At 54.6% G+C, this 15,512-nt stretch overlaps 1 protein-coding gene across 1 annotated transcript in view; it reads right to left on the minus strand.

Moving 5' to 3' along the window:
• Window positions 1–15,512, minus strand: part of PRKCG (protein kinase C gamma) — a 26,243-nt gene extending 10,731 nt beyond the window's left edge. The window contains 11 exon segments of the mRNA XM_070401879.1: window positions 1–147; window positions 2,371–2,400; window positions 2,665–2,752; window positions 2,885–3,019; window positions 4,258–4,414; window positions 5,718–5,849; window positions 6,048–6,159; window positions 13,764–13,846; window positions 14,808–14,839; window positions 15,247–15,374; window positions 15,376–15,512. The exon segment at window positions 1–147 is cut by the window's left edge and continues 3 nt beyond it. Of these exon segments, the coding sequence (XP_070257980.1) occupies window positions 1–147; window positions 2,371–2,400; window positions 2,665–2,752; window positions 2,885–3,019; window positions 4,258–4,414; window positions 5,718–5,849; window positions 6,048–6,159; window positions 13,764–13,846; window positions 14,808–14,839; window positions 15,247–15,374; window positions 15,376–15,417 (1,086 nt within the window). The 5' untranslated portion in view covers window positions 15,418–15,512.

Genomic DNA, 15,512 nt, shown 5'->3' on the forward strand with positions numbered 1-15,512 from the left:
CCCGAAGCTGCCTTTTCCGAGAACCATGAGGAAGCTGAAGTCGGAGATGTGCAGGCGTCCCGGGCTCGCCCCGAAGAAACAGCGCTTGGAGTCGGTGGGACTAGGGGACGGGGAGGGGATGGGGGAGGAAGGACCCATCCGCACCCGCTGCGAGAAAGGGAGAGACCCCGAGGTAGTCAGATCCCCCACAGGGACAAGGGGGGTGCCCCTAAGAGAGACAGCATCCAGCCCTGGCCGGTTTGGCTCAGTGGATGGAGCGCCGGCCTGTGGACTGAAGGGTCCTGGGTTCCATTCTAGGCAAGGGCTTGTGCCTGCGTTGCAGGCTCGATATCCAGTAGGGGGCGTGCAGGAGGCAGCTATCAATGATTCTCTCTCATTGTTGATGATTCCCTCTCTCCCTCCCTCTCCCTTTCTCTCTGAAATCAATAAAAATATATTTTAAAAAAATAAGAGAGCGAGCCGAAACCGGTTTGGCTCAGTGGATAGAGCGTCGGCCTGCGGACTGAAAGGTCCCAGGTTCGATGCCGGTCAAGGGCATGTACCTGGGTTGCGGGCATATCCCCAGTGGGAGATGTGCAGGAGGCAGCTGATCAATGTTTCTCTCCCATCGATGTTTCTAACTATCTATCTCTCTCCCTTCCTCTCTGTAAAAAAATCAACAAAATATATTTTTTAAAAAGAAGAAGAAAGAAAGAAAAGGGTGGGGAGAGATGGAGAGTAAATAAAAGTTGTCCCTGCCCCCTGCTTGGCTTAAGAACTTTCTAGGACTTTCCAGAGCCAGGGGTTTTATTTATTATTTAAATAACCCTTCTAGAGCTTACGGTATGCCATTAAGCCTCTGGAAAACCCTGTTAGCACCCCACCCCACCCCCTTTTAGAGAAGAGGAAGCTGGCACAGAGATGTTAGGTGACTTGCCCCAAGTCACACAGTGGAACAATAAGCAGAGCCAGGAATCAAAGTCCATGAACGGCAGGTTATGTCTGCCTCCTGTCTGTTTCTCCACTGTCACCCAGCAAGTGGCTTGGAACACAAGCAGCCTCAGCAAGAGGGTGTTGAATGGAGGGCGGTCTCAGGAGTACAGTTCCTATCGCTCAACCTTCAGAGCAGACCCAGAGTCTGAACATCCTCACCACCCCTGTGCCCTGGGCCTGCTGCTCCACCTGTGTGGTAGCCATAGCCTTCCCATCTCACTCAGTTTAAAAGCCAAAATCCTTCCAATGAATGACAAGGCTCCTTCCACCATCTTCCCTCTCTGACTTCCCCTCCTGCTCTCCCCCGCCCCCAGCCTGTCCTCCCTGCTGTGCAGCAGACACTGTGGACCTGCCCCCTACCTCAGGGCCTTTGCACGTGCTGTTCCCTCTGCCCAGAAGGCCCTCCTCCGCTCTCCTCTCCTCGCAGCTCACTCTCACCTCCCTCACATCTTTGACACCCTTTCTCAGTGACCCCTTCTCTGCTTACTGCAGTTACAATCACAAACACTTCTCCTAGGACACTCCCTACCTTCTAAAAGTGTTTATTTTTCTCCACGTAGCTCATTGCTTTCTAACATGTTCTCGTTTATTTTGTTTCACGTCTTTCTCAGTGTGAAGCCTCATGCGGCAGGAATGTTTTTCCTCTCTTGTTTCCTGCTCTATCCCCGGCGACGAGGGCCCTGCCTTACCCACAGAGGGGCTAGACAAAACGTTTTATGAACGAATAAATGAGGGAGAAAGCATTCCTTCTCTGGCCCGGGGTCCCTCTGCTTTGCTGGGGAACCCTGCACATCCTCCAGGCCCCACCTCTCTGGGAAGATTTCTCTGAGTCTCCCAGGCAGGGCCAGGTACCTCCAGGACCTGCCCTGGTGCCCTGTGACCGAGGCCCTCCATCATCAAATATATCCCTCCTGCGGGTGGATTTCTCTGTCTGTAGCTTTCACCGACACTGAAAGAGGAGATGCCAGAACAGGGCTTGGCATATCTGACACTTCCGGAAACAGGTGCTCAGTGAGTAAACGAATGGAGGAGAGCGAGGCCACCCTGATAAATACATAGAAAAACTCCAGGATCAATTCTGGTGGCGCCTCCTCAGGGAAGTCCTCCCTGATTACCTTCCCCCTTAAACTGGGTTAGTCTGTGCCTCTTCAGTGCCCTGGACTCCGATTTAGCACATCACCCTGGGATTTAAGTATCATACCTGTGACTGTGTCCCTACCTCGGGGAGTTACCTGAGAGTCAGGTTCACCTAGGACTACTCAGCAAGCATAACCCTGCCACCTGGGATGTGTTGGGCCCATGTGTGCGGAAATGAAGACAGATATTAGGGGAGAGAGAGACACACACACAGATCCCAGGAATGACACTGTCTCCATTCCAGGTCTCAGGGCCGCTCACCTCATAGAGTTCCAGGGGGTAGTTACAGGCCTGGGGGGGGAGGGAGAAAGCCAGAGTCAGAGCCCCAGGGAGGTTCTGGGACACCCCCCCCCCCCCAACTCCCAAGCCGCAGGGATGAATAGGAACTCCAATTCCCATCAGACCTTAAGGCAGGAGCCCCTTAGAAAAGCCAAGGAAGGAGCCCCAGCGCCTTCTGGGAATTGTAGTCCCACGACCAGTAGGTGTTTGGGCGTGTAGGGGTGGGGGGCGGGGGGCGCGGGCTGGGCTTTCCGTGGGGAAGCCGGGCCCGGGTACCTCAAACTTCTGGAGGAGGCTGCAGTTGTCAGCATCAGCCACGGGCACGTTGTAATATTCGCCCTCCTCCTGGTTCAGTAACTTGTACCTGACATAGCGATGGAGAGAAAGGGTGAGACATAAGGAGAGAGGGGCCGGGAGGGAGAATGATGTCGGCCCGCAGGAGGGAGCCCGCACACGGAAGGAGGCGGACGCGCCCGCCGCCCACCCCGGCCCTCACCAGCCATCCACCGGCGCCTTGAGCAGCTCGGACACCCCGAAGGACATGGCGCCCATGAAGTCGTTGCGGGAGGTCCGGTCCCAGTCCCACACCTCCACGCTGAGCCTGCGCTCCACGTCCCCCGGCTTCAGGTTGCTGCGGGAACGGGGGGGGGGGGGGGGGTGGGGGGGTGGGGGGGGGTGGGCAGAGTGAGGGGCCCTGTGCGCGCTGCCCCGCTCCCTCCCCATCCCCTGCTGGGTTGGAGGCGAAGCCAGAGAGCTGGGGTCTGTGCAGTGTCTCCCCACAGGGGTTCCCTCTTTCCCACAGCAGGGCCCTGCCTGGAGAGCTCTCTCCGACTCCCCCCGTCTTGGCCCCTTCCCATACCTGCCCCAGGACTTTCTCTCCAGGTCTCTGTCCCTGTCTTTGTGTCAATTGGCCTCTCTTTCTTTCCCTGCCACCCGACCACCCATCACACCACCCCTCTGCTCCCAAACTCCTCTATTCGGTCTGTCTCGTTCTAGGGTTCTCTCTCTCTCTCTCCCCCCCACCCCCCATTGATTTTAGGGAGAGAGAGAGAGAAACATCAACTTGTGCATTCGTTGGTTGCGTCTTGTATGTGTCCTGACCAGGGATCCAGGGGTCCTCAAACCACGGCCCGCGGGCCACATGCAAATACAAATATTGTATTTGTTCCCGTTTTGTTTTTTTACTTCAAAATAAGATATGTGCAGTGTGCATAGGAATTTGTTCATAGTTTTTTTTTAAAAAACTATAGTCTGGCCCTCCAACGGTCTGAGGGACAGTGAACTGGCCCCCTCTTTAAAAAGTTTGAGGACCCCTGGAACCCTCAGCCTTGGTGTTATCAGGACAATGCTTCAGTGGTCGGCAAACTCATTAGTCAACAGAGCCAAATATCAACAGTACGACGACTGAAATTTCTTTTGAGAGCCAAATTTTTTTAAACTTAAACTATATAGGTAGGCACATTGGTATGAACTTAATTAGGGTCCTCCTAAGGCTTAGGAAGAGCCACACTCAAGGGGCCAAAGAGCCTCATGTGGCTCGCGAGCCACAGTTTGCCGACCACGGCGAACCAACTGAGCTAGCTCTCTCTTTCTTTCTCTCCTCCTCCCCCCGACTCTTCCTCATCTCTGTCTCACTCTAAAGTGAGGGGGCTTTGGGCTTTGATGACGATTGACTACATAGATGTCTGTTTCTCAGCTTCTGCATCTCCATTCCTCTCCCCCAACCACTCTATTCCTTCTCCCCCTCCTTCTCTGCTCTTTTCTGGGTGTTCCCTCTACCCCAACCCCTCCCACCAGGCTTGTGAGCCACTAGGACCCTCAGATCATCCTCTGTCAGCCGTCGCAGCCTCCCCTGCACCCAAGGCTCACAACACAAAGGTCTCGTTCCACACAGGGTTCAGCGTGGCTTTCACTGTCCGGGTCTTCTGTTTTGTCAGGTTCCGAGGGTCTGGGATGAGCTTCAGTTTCACATAGGGGTCAGACAGACCGTTGGGGTCCATGGGGATGAGGTTGCGGGCCTCACCGACTGGACGGGGAGGGGAAGGAGGGGAGATGGGGTTAGAGATCCAGGAAGAGGCCCCTAGCCCACCCCCGGTCAGCATGGACACTTCCAAACTCTCTCTTGGCCCAGGAGTTTTTGCTGTCTACCTACACCCCCCCCCCCAGCCCCCCGCCCCAGTACTCAGAAGACAGGGCATAGAGCCCTTTGCCCCAAAATCAGACCTTCCTCCATTAGGACCCAGGAGTCAGGACCTGGCCATTCTCTCACCCCGTCCCTTTCAAAGACCTTGAGGTCTGGCATGGCCATTAAAAGGACTCAACCAAAGGACCTGTATGCATGCATATAAGCATAACCAATGGACGCAGACAACAGAGGGTGAGGGTGAGGGCATGATAGGGGGGTGGGGGGCAAAGGGAGGATAAGGAAACATATGTAATATCTTAATCAATAATTTTTTTTAAAAAATGAAGCCCTAGCCGGGTTGGCTGGGTGGATAGAGCGTCAGCCTGCGGACTGAAGGGTCCCAGGTTCGATTCCGGTCAAGGGCCCATGCCCGGGTTGCGGGCTCGATCCCCAGTGGGGGGCGTGCAGGAGGCAGCCAATCAATGATTCTCTCTCATCATTGATGTTTCTATTTCTCTCTCCCTCTTCCTTCCTCTCTGAAATCAATAAAAAATATATATATTAAAAAAAATGAAGAGCCCTAACCGGTGTGGCTCAGTGGATAGAGCGTCGGCCTGCGGACTGAAGGGTCCCAGGTTCGATTCCGGTCAGGGGCATGTACCTTGGTTGCGGGCACATCCCCAGTAGGGGGAGTGTAGGAGGCAGCTGATCGATGTTTCTCTCTCTCATCGATGTTTCTAGCTTTCTATCCCCCTCCCTTCCTCTCTTTAAAAAATCAATAAAATATATTTTTTAAAAAAAGGGGGCTAAGCCGAGACCGGTGTGGCTCAGTGGATAGAGCGTCGGCCTGCGGACTGAAGGGTCCCGGGTTCGATTCCGGTCAAGGGCATGTACCTGGGTTGCGGGCACATCCCCAGTGGGAGATGTGCAGGAGGCAGCTGGTCGATGTTTCTCTCTCATCGATGTTTCTAACTCTCTATCTCTCTCCCTTCCTCTCTGTAAAAAATCAATAAAATATATTTAAAAAAAAAAAAAAGGGGGGCTAAAAGTTGACAGAGGCGGAGATGGGGCCGCCAGCTCGAAGGGGTGTGGCCAAGTGGTGGTAGTCTCTGAAGGCGGGGCCTAATATGGGCGTGGCCTCCGGGAGGGGCGTGGCCTCCCCGGGTGTGGATGTGGGCGGGGCCTCTGAGGGGCGGGGCCTCACCCGTGATGTGGATCTCATCCGCCGTCGGAGCTCGGATCTCCAGCTGCAGGCGCCCGCGGCGCTCCGTGTGGTCCACGCCGCACAGGGAGGGCACGCTGCGCACACAGCGCCGGTGCACGTTCATCTCGCAACCTGGGGGTGAAGGGGGGGCAAGCGGGGGACAAAACCAAGGGGCAGCGCTTCAGGCCCCGCCCGGGACCCGGGACTCCACTCCCCGGCATTTCCCCGAAGCCAGATGCTGCGCTTCTGCAGGGGCCCCAGATGCGCGCCCCCCCCCCCCCATCCCCCAACCCCGGTTCTGGCTGGAGCAGCGAGCGCAGACTCACTCACAGGAGCACTTCATGCCCTGGTGCACCAGCCCGTACAGCAGGGAGCCGCAGTGGTCGCAGAAGGTCGGGCTGCTGTAGCTGTGCAGGCGGAACTTGTGCTTGTTCCGGGGGTCCTGGGGGCGCAGGGGGGCGGGTCAGAGGGCGGGCAGGGGTGTCTGCACCCTCCGCGAGCAGCCCTGGGAGCTCTTCCTCCTCCTGCCTGGCTCTCCCAGCCTCGCCGGGGCTCCGCCTCGCTCTCCCTCATTCCTCCGCATTCATTGAGCAGCTGCTGGGTGCCAGCGAGGCTCTGTTCTAGGTGCCGGGACCCAGCCGCGAACCCAAACAAATTAAACCCCCTGTCCACCTACAGCCAATGCCACACTTAATGGGCAAAAACGAAAAGCGTTTCCCGCCCCGACCGGTTTGGCTCAGTGGATAGAGCGTCGGCCTGCGGACTCAAGGGTCCCGGGGTTCGATTCCCGCCAAGGGCATGTACCTGGGTTGAGGGCACATCCCCAGTGGTGGATGTGCAGGAGGCAGCTGCTCGATGTTTCTCTCTCATGGATGTTTCTAACTCTTTATCCCTCTCCCTTCCTCTCTGTAAAAAATCAATAAAATATATATTTTTTTAAAAAGCGTTTCCCTTAAAATCAGGAACAAGTTAGTCAAGATGGTACTGTCAGCGCGAGCCACAGCCATCAGCCGCCGAGAAGGAAAGGAAAGGCGTCCGGATTGGAAAGGAGGATGTAAAACTGTCACTATTCGCAGATGACATGATATTGCGCATAGAAAACCCTAAAGATGCCACCGAGAAACCACTAGATCTTGCAAATGAATTCGGCAAAGTAGCAGGATACAAAATTAATATTCGGCAATTGGTGGCATTTTTAATTTTTAATTTATTTTTTGTTTGTTAAGCCTCACCCGAGGATATTTTTCCATTCATTTTTATTTTTAAAAAATATTTTTATTGATTGTTAGAGAGAAAGGAAGGAAGAGGGAAAGATAGAAACATCAATGATGAGAGAGAATCATTGATTGGCTGCCTCCTGCAAACCCCCTACTGGGAATTGAGCCCGCAACCTGGGCACGTGCCCTTGACCGGAATTGAACCCAGGACCCTTCATTCTGCAGGCCGACGCTCTATACACTGAGCTAAACAAGCTATGGTTGATTTTTATTTTTAAAAAACTTTAAAATATATATATTTTTTATTGATTTCAGAGAGGAAGGGAGAGAGAGAGAGAGAGAAAAAAAAAAAAAAAAACATCAATGATGAGAGAAAATCATGGACCGGCTGCCTCCTGCCTGCCCCATACTGGAGATTGAACCCGCAACCCGGGCGTGTGCCCTGATCGGGAATCAAACCCTGGGACCTTCTGGTTCATAGGTCGATGCTCAACCATTGAGCCATACTGGCCGGGCTTCCATTGATTTTTAGAGAGAGTGAAAGGCAGGAGGAGAGACAGAGAGAAACATCGATGTAAGAGAGTCACATCGATTCGTTGCCTTCCACACGCACCCTGACCAGGGCCAGGGATCAAGCCCACCACCAAGGAACATGCCTTTGACCAGCAATGAACCCGGGACCCTTCAGTCCGCAGGTCCATGCTCTATCCACTGAACCAAACTGGGCTAGGGCAATTCCTATTTTTAATAAAAACCAAAACACTCCTTTGCTTTCTAGTGGAGGGAGACAGAAAATAAGCATGACAAATAAATTATATTGTATTGTGGATGGTAATAGGTGCTCTGGAGAGAAATGAAGGAAGGAAGGGGCCTGCCAGGATTGGGGGAGAGGGGGGCGGGGAAGTAGGTGGGTGCTGAAATTTGAAATAGTGGACAACCAGAAGGCATTACTAACAAACAAGGTGGCATTTGGGACATGCCTGAAGGAGGTGGGGCTTCCAAAGTCCCATAACCCCTACACCTAACACCTCACACAGGCTGTTTTTTGAGGACTTGTGGTCCACTATGAGCTCCTGATCATTCACGGTCAGTCTCTGTCACTGCCTGCTGACCATCTGCCTTCTCTGGGCCCCTGGTGGGATGGAGAATCTGACCTGTTAGTTATAGGGCCCCCAGCGTCCTACATGAAGCATTAAGTGTAAACCACACAGAGCAGGGCCTAGAGCAGTGGTTCTCAACCTGTGGGTTGCAACCCCTTTGGTGGTCGAACGACCCTTTCACAGGGGTCGCCTAAGACCATCCTGCATATCAGATATTTACATGACGATTCATAACAGTAACAACATGACAGCGATGAAGTAGCAACGAAAATAATTTTATGGTTGGGTCACAACATGAGGAACCGTATTTACAGGGCCAGAAGGTTGAGAACCACTGGCCCAGAGTGTTAAATGTGCTCAGTACTGCTACTCGTATGCTGTGGTGGTTGTTAGTAATTTCATTTTTTTAACATTTATTTTATTATTATTATTATTATTATTATTATTATTATTATTTTAATCCTCACCCGAGGATATTTTTCCATTGATTTTTAGAGAGAGTGGAAGAGAGAGGGAAAGACAGAGAGAAACATCCATGTGAGAGAAACACATTGATTGGTTGCTTCCTGCAGGTGCTGGGACCAGGGCCCCCCCAGGGAGGAACCTGCCACCGAGGTACAACGTACACGCCCTTGACTAGAATTGAACCCTGGACCTTTTGGTCCGCAGGGCGAAACCATCCACTGAGCCAAACCGGCTAGGGCCGTGGTCGGCAAACTGCGGCTCGCGAGCCACATGCGGCTCTTTGGCCCCTTGAGTGTGGCTCTCCCTAAGCCTTAGGAGGACCCTAATGAAGTTAATAACAATGTACCTACCTATGTAGTTTAAGTTTAAAAAATTTGGCTCTCCAAAGAAATTTCAATCGTTGTCCTGTTGGTATTTGGTTCTGTTGACTAATGAGTTTGCCGACCACTGGGCTAGGGCGTAACCAGTGATTTCACAGCAGCCCCCACATAGCTCTGAATTAAGAGCTAGGCCATTTCCCGAGCTGTGCGATTTGGGGCAAGTTCACGTCCAATTGTGAGCCGTAGCGCCCTTCTCTGCCCAGTGGAAATAAACAATCTATATCTTGAAGCGTTGCTAACTGTCTAGAGTCCAATTAAGCGAGAATTTAGGGCACCAGTCAAGCTCTCTCCCTCCACCCCCCAACTCCCCAGCAAGGTCGCAGTGATAAATCATCTGATGTTCGCCTGGTGCGAAGTATGCACTGGCCAGAGTTATCCGAGGGTGAATATTCAGGGCACTCTGGGACTTGTATGCATTTGGCAGCTCGGTGGCGATCCTATGTCGGAGGAGACTTGGGTGGCCGGGGGGTGGCTGGTGGCGGCCGGCCCGAGATCTCTTCCTGTGCTCTGGCCTCTGAAGATACTCAGCTGATTCTGAATCAAAGGGCTCCTGCCTGCCGAACGGGATGCTGGGAGTGAAAGCCCTCAGCAGGGTAGCAGGCACATGCGAGCCCGGGGGTAGAAGCTGTTATTATTCTCAAGGTGAAAGTCACTTATGCAAAGGGGACAGTGCTGGGCTCCAGGGAGAGGCGGCAGGGTCCACATTTTAACTCTGCCCGATACCCAGCTCTGTGGGCCCCAGTCCCTTCCGAGACCCAGGCTTCCTTCCTATAAAGTGTGTGTAGGGAGGAGTGTGTGTGTGTGTGTGTGTGTGTGTGTGTGTTGGGGGGGTGCCTTAGCTGTATGGCTCAGTGGATAGAGCATTGGCTTGCGGACTAAAGGGTCCCGGGTTCTATTCCAGCCAAGGGCACATGCTCGAGTTGCGGGGGCCTGCAGGAGGCAGCCGATCAATGGTTCTCTCTCATCATTGATGTTTCTATCTCTCCCTTCTTCTCTGCAGTCAATGAGGATATATTTAAATAAACAAACAAATATATAAATAAATAAAACGGGGGGGGGGGGTGGTCAGGGAACTGAGCCCTCCCTGCAAGGGGTCTTGTGAAAAATAACAGGAAGTCATACTTGTGAGGCCCTTAGCACTTAAGCCTTTGACCCATGTTACTTACGAGATCGAAGGCATTAAGAAGCCCGGCCCAGGTAGCCCAGTGGTTGAAAGTCGACCTATGAACCAGGAGGTCAAGGTTCAATTCCCAATCAGGGCACATGCCCAGGTTGTGGGCTCGATCCCCAGTGGGGGGCGTGCAAGAGGCAGCCAATCCATGATTCCCTCTCATCATTGATGTTTCTCTCTCTCTCTCTCCCTCTCTCTTCCTCTCTCAAATCAGTAAATATATATATATATATATGCATTAAGAAGAGTCCTTGCCCTAACCGGTTTGGCTCAGTGGATAGAGCATCGGCCTGCAGACTCAAGGGTCCCGGGTTTGATTCCGGTCAAGGGCATGTACCTTGGTTGCGGGCACATCCCCAGTGGGGAGTGTGCAGGAGGCAGCTGATGGATGTTTCTCTCTTGCATCAATGTTTGTCTTTCTCCCTCTCCTTTCCTCTCGCTCTAGAAATCAATAACAAATCTCTCTGCTTAAAGCACGAAGAAGAAAAATGACGCCAGATGGATGTAGAGGAAAGACTCCCTCCTCACCATTCCCCTCTGTTCCGGCGTCGGCAACAGTAATAACTTTAACGACGACGATAACTCACATTTCCTCTCTTGCCGTGGGCCAGGCATGGTCCCAAGTCTTTGACTCATTTGCCTCTCAGAGCGACCCTATGAGGTGGGCCTGATGATCTAGCTCCCCGCTCCCTCGGTTTACAGGCGGGGAACCCAGGAGGCGCAGAGAGGTAAGCTGCCTTCTGGAAGGTCACGGAACCCACACGTGGTGGAGCTGTGATGGGAGCCCCGGCGTCTGGCTTGGGGGGTCTCTGCTCAGACGAGCACAGGACCAGCAACGAACCCCATAAGCTGTTGTGCGGATTCAATCCTCTGCTATTCACCATCCCTGTCAAGTGTGCGCCCCGAACACGGGATAAATCCCTGGCGTTGGCAGAGGAGGTGGGCAGGGGAGGCGGCTGATGGATACCATTTGTGGGTGCTGGGAGACAGGGGGGCTCAATACACGTTCTGTGAAGTCCCATCTTCCACGGAAACTTCCATGTTCTCACTTGACAAGCTGGCGACATGACTCATAGGTGTCTGTGTGTGTGTGGCTGTGTCTCTGCCTCTTTCTCCATCTACTCATCAGAAAACCATCTCTAACCCTGGGCTAGCCTCCCCACCCGCCTGATTTCACTGAACTGTCAGAACAAGCCTGGGATGTCTAGCTTTCTGCTGACCCGGGAGGTAGAGGCCACGTGTGACAATTTAAGTTTAAACCTGTTCAAATGGAAGGGGATTTAGATTTCCTTCCCTCAGGCACCACAGCCCCTCTCAAGTGCTCGCTGGCGGGGAGGCGGTGGCTTCAGGCTTGGACACACAGACAGGCATGTCCACAGAAGACTCTACTGCTCAACACTAGCGGGTTGGCCCCACTTTATAGGGGAGGTGGGGGCGGGACTGGGGCTAAGAGAAAAGAACCCCGAAGCCAGGCAGACCTTGAGGGGAGGATCAGGGATGGATGGGCTGTTCTTGTGAGCCCCTGAGGGGTGGGGCTGGGGAGGGAGGGAGAAATTGTAGGTATCTGTGTGTGCGCACATAAAAAACTATATGCGCGTGTACGCACATGGGGATCTATATGTCACGGTGTATGCACATGGGGAAGTGTGTATGCACATGTGTGCACATGGGGACCTGTATGTATAAGTGTGTGTGCACGTGGGGAACTGTATATGCAGATGTCTGTGCACATGGGGATCTGTATGCATAAGTGTGTGTGCACATAGGGATCTGTATGCATAAGTGTGTGCATATGGAGACCTGTGTGTATAAGTGTGTGTGCATGTGGGGAACTGTATGTATAAGTGTGTGCATATGGAGACCTGTGTGTATAAGTGTGTGTGCACTTGGAGAACTGAATATGTAGGTGTGTGTGCACATGGGGATCTGTATATGCAGGTGTGTGTGCACATAGAGAACTATATGCAGGTGTGTGTGCACATGGGGGATCTGTATATGCAGGTGTGTGTGCACATGGGGATCTGTATGTATAAGTGTGTGCATATGGAGACCTGTGTGTATAAGTGTGTGTGCACTTGGGGAACTGTATACGCAGATGTCTGTGCACATGGGGATCTGTGTGTATAAGTGTGCGTGCACATGGAGAACTGAATATGTAGGTGTGTGTGCACATGGGGATCTGTATATGCAGGTGTGCGTGCACATAGAGAACTATATGCAGGTGTGTGTGCACATGGGGATCTGTATATGCAGGTGTGTGTGCACATGGGGATCTGTATGCATAAGTGTGTGCATATGGAGACCTGTGTGTATAAGTGTGTGCGCACGTGGGGAACTGTATACGCAGATGTCTGTGCACATGGGGATCTGTGTGTATAAGTGTGCGTGCACATGGAGAACTGAATATGGAGGTGTGTGTGCACGTGGGGAATCTGTATACGCAGATGTCTGTGCACATGGGGATCTGTGTGTATAAGTGTGCGTGCACATGGAGAACTATATGTAGGTGTATGTGCACATGGGGAATCTGTATACGCAGATGTCTGTGCACATGGGGATCTGTGTGTATAAGTGTGCGTGCACATGGGGAATGTGTATACGCAGATGTCTGTGCACATGGGGGTCTGTGTGTATGTGTGTGTGTGTGTGCATGAGGGGAACTGTATATGTAGGTGTGCGTGCACATGGAGAACTATATGTAGGTGTGCGTGCACATGGAGAACTATATGTAGGTGTGCGTGCACATGGAGAACTATATGTAGGTGTGCGTGCACATGGAGAACTATATGTAGGTGTGCGTGCACATGGAGAACTATATGTAGGTGTGCGTGCACATGAAGAACTATATGTAGGTGTGCGTGCACATGGAGAACTATATGTAGGTGTATGTGCACATGGGGAATCTGTATACGCAGATGTCTGTGCACATGGGGATCTGTGTGTATAAGTGTGTGTGCACGTGGGGAATCTGTATATGCAGGTGTGTGCACATGGGGGTCTGTGTGTATGTGTGTGTGTGCATGTGGGGATCTGTATATGTAGGTGTGCGTGTACATGGGGATGTGCATATGTGTGCGCACGCACTGGGAATCTGTGTGTGCACGTGTGTGTGCATGTGTACTGCTGGATCTCTCCGGGCCTCCCTCTCTCAGAACCTCGGCTGTTTTCCATACCCACCATTTTCTGTCCTTGGCTCTCTGCGTACCTGCACCCCTGTCTCTGAGCGTCTCCATCCTTTTCTGCCTGTCCACGTCCCCTTTGCCTTCTTCCTGTGTGTTGCACTCTCTCTCTCTCCCTCTCTCTCTCCCCCCCCTCAATCGGAGCCTCTCTCTTTTCCTGCATCTCTGAGATTCTCTCTTCTTATCTCAGCATCCCGGGGCCTGTTTCACAATTTCTCTCCCTCTACCCCTCAGCTCTGTTGTGAAATCTCTTGAGCACCGGCTGACAACCCCGCCTCCAGCGCCAGTCCTCGGCCCCCTCACCCCTGCCTTCCCTCTGTCCCCCACCTGTGTCCCCCGCCTGGCTCAGTCCCCTCTGATTCCCCCCCTTTCCAGGCCAAGGGCAGGGAATCTGGGCCAGACCGGCTCCCCCTATCTCTCCAGCCCCCCCTCCCCTCCCAGCCTTAAAAATAGCAGGAGAAATTGGGACGGTCGCCTAGGGGGTGAGGGCGGGGCGCGGCCTGAGGAGGAGTCACCAGGTGTGTGGGCACTCACGTCCGTCTGGGGGCCCTTCCCAGCGCCTGGACACTCGAAGGTCACGAATTCGTGGCATCGGCGATGCACCACGAAGCTGCAGACTGGAGGCGAGAATCAGAGAGACCCCCAGGGACAGGGAATCAGAAGGAGAGGGACCCCGACAGGAAGAACGCCCGCGAGGCACCAACCCTGCCCGAGAGAGTTCAATGGGGAGTAAATCAGAGGAGAGGCTCCCCAGGCGGAGAGGAGAGCGAGAGACTGGGAGGTGGACATTCAAGACAGAAGCAGAGAGAAATGCCGAGCACAGAGGGGCCGGCGGAGACACAGAGACAGAGACAGACAGACACAGAGACAGAGACAGGAAGAGGGAGAGAGAGAAAGACAGACACACAGAGAGAATAGGACCCCGCTGATGGACACAGGCCACAGAGGTAGAGGAGAAAGCCAGAAGGGCGCAGGCAGGGAGAGGAAGCCCACAGAAGACTCCTGGACGGAACAGAGAGCAGCCACTTGGGCAGGAGTGAGTCTGGGGGCGCCGCTGCGGCCGCCCCCTCCCTGACTCACTCTGTTCCCAGCCTGGCAGCTGGTGCTTGGGGGGCTCGCCCCCCTCTCCGCCCCCCTATCACTGCGGGCCCCACCCGGCCCCCACCACCCGCCCAGGGCTGACCCCACCCGGCCTGCCCCTGCCTGGGACCGGTTGATGTTGTCATGGTGACGGCAGCCTGGGGTGGGGGGGTAGGGGGTGAGGGGGTTGGGCTCTGACTTTGCATCTTCAGCCCCCCTCCCCTTCCCAATCTCCCCGTTCCCATGGCAACAGATTCTCCAAATATCTGTCCCCACCTGGAGCCGGCCAAGGGAGGGGCCCCCAGCACCACCTCCGCGGTGGCCCCGCCGTCAGAGCTGCCTCCCCGCCACAGGCTGCGTCTCTGCCACACCCCCCGCCCCGGGCTCCCCCGCGCCTCTCTGGGGACCAGAGAACACGTGTGTCAAGCAGCCTGGGCTGCGGGGCCCCCAGCCTGCCCCCCTCCTGAGGGTCCCGGGAGTCCGGGTCCCAGCTCTCACCTTGACATTGCAGGCCCTGCTTTCCGATGCCCCTGCAAGAGGCAAGGAGCTGAGGTCAGTGCAGAAAAGGGGAACCTGCCCGGCACCCCCACCCCCACATCTGCGAGCCACAGGCGGCCTCTGACCCTCCTCCCGCGGGAGCCAGGAGTCTAAGCCCCAGCCCCCTCCTCTTTCTAGAACCCAGAGACCTTCTGGCCCCCAACCTCTCCTCCCTCAGACCCCCAGCCCCTCCTCCCTCAGACCCCCCAGCCCCTCCTCCCTCAGACCCAGGAGCCCAGGACCCTCAGCACCTCCTCCTTCTGAACCCTTCCCCCCACCCCCCAGCCTAGGACCCGGAGCCAGGATGACAGCCCCCTCTTTCCTCGTTACTCCGGGACCCCGTGTGGCCGGGGTCTCCGCCCCGGACCCTGGCCCCGCAGGCACCCCGCCCCGTCCTCACCAGATGAAGTCGGTGCAGTGGCTGCAGAAGGTCGGCTGTTTGAAGAAGCGGGCGGTGAACTTGTGGCTCTTGACTTCGTGCACCACCTTCTGCCTCAGGGCCCCCTTTCTGCAGAACAGGGGCCGGGGGGCCCCCCTCGGAATCGCCTCCGCCGGGGCCCAGGCCCGCCATGGCCCCAGGAGCGCCGCAGGGACCAGGTGCCTGCCTCGCGGGGGGAACAGGTGGAAGGGCCCGGAGCCGGCGCCTCGGGAAAGCCGAGGAGCCCC

The sequence above is a fragment of the Myotis yumanensis genome, unplaced genomic scaffold (genome assembly GCF_028538775.1).
Source record: "Myotis yumanensis isolate MYYU_CA2020_CCGP unplaced genomic scaffold, mMyoYum1.0.hap1 SCAF_23, whole genome shotgun sequence".
NCBI lineage: Eukaryota > Metazoa > Chordata > Mammalia > Chiroptera > Vespertilionidae > Myotis > Myotis yumanensis.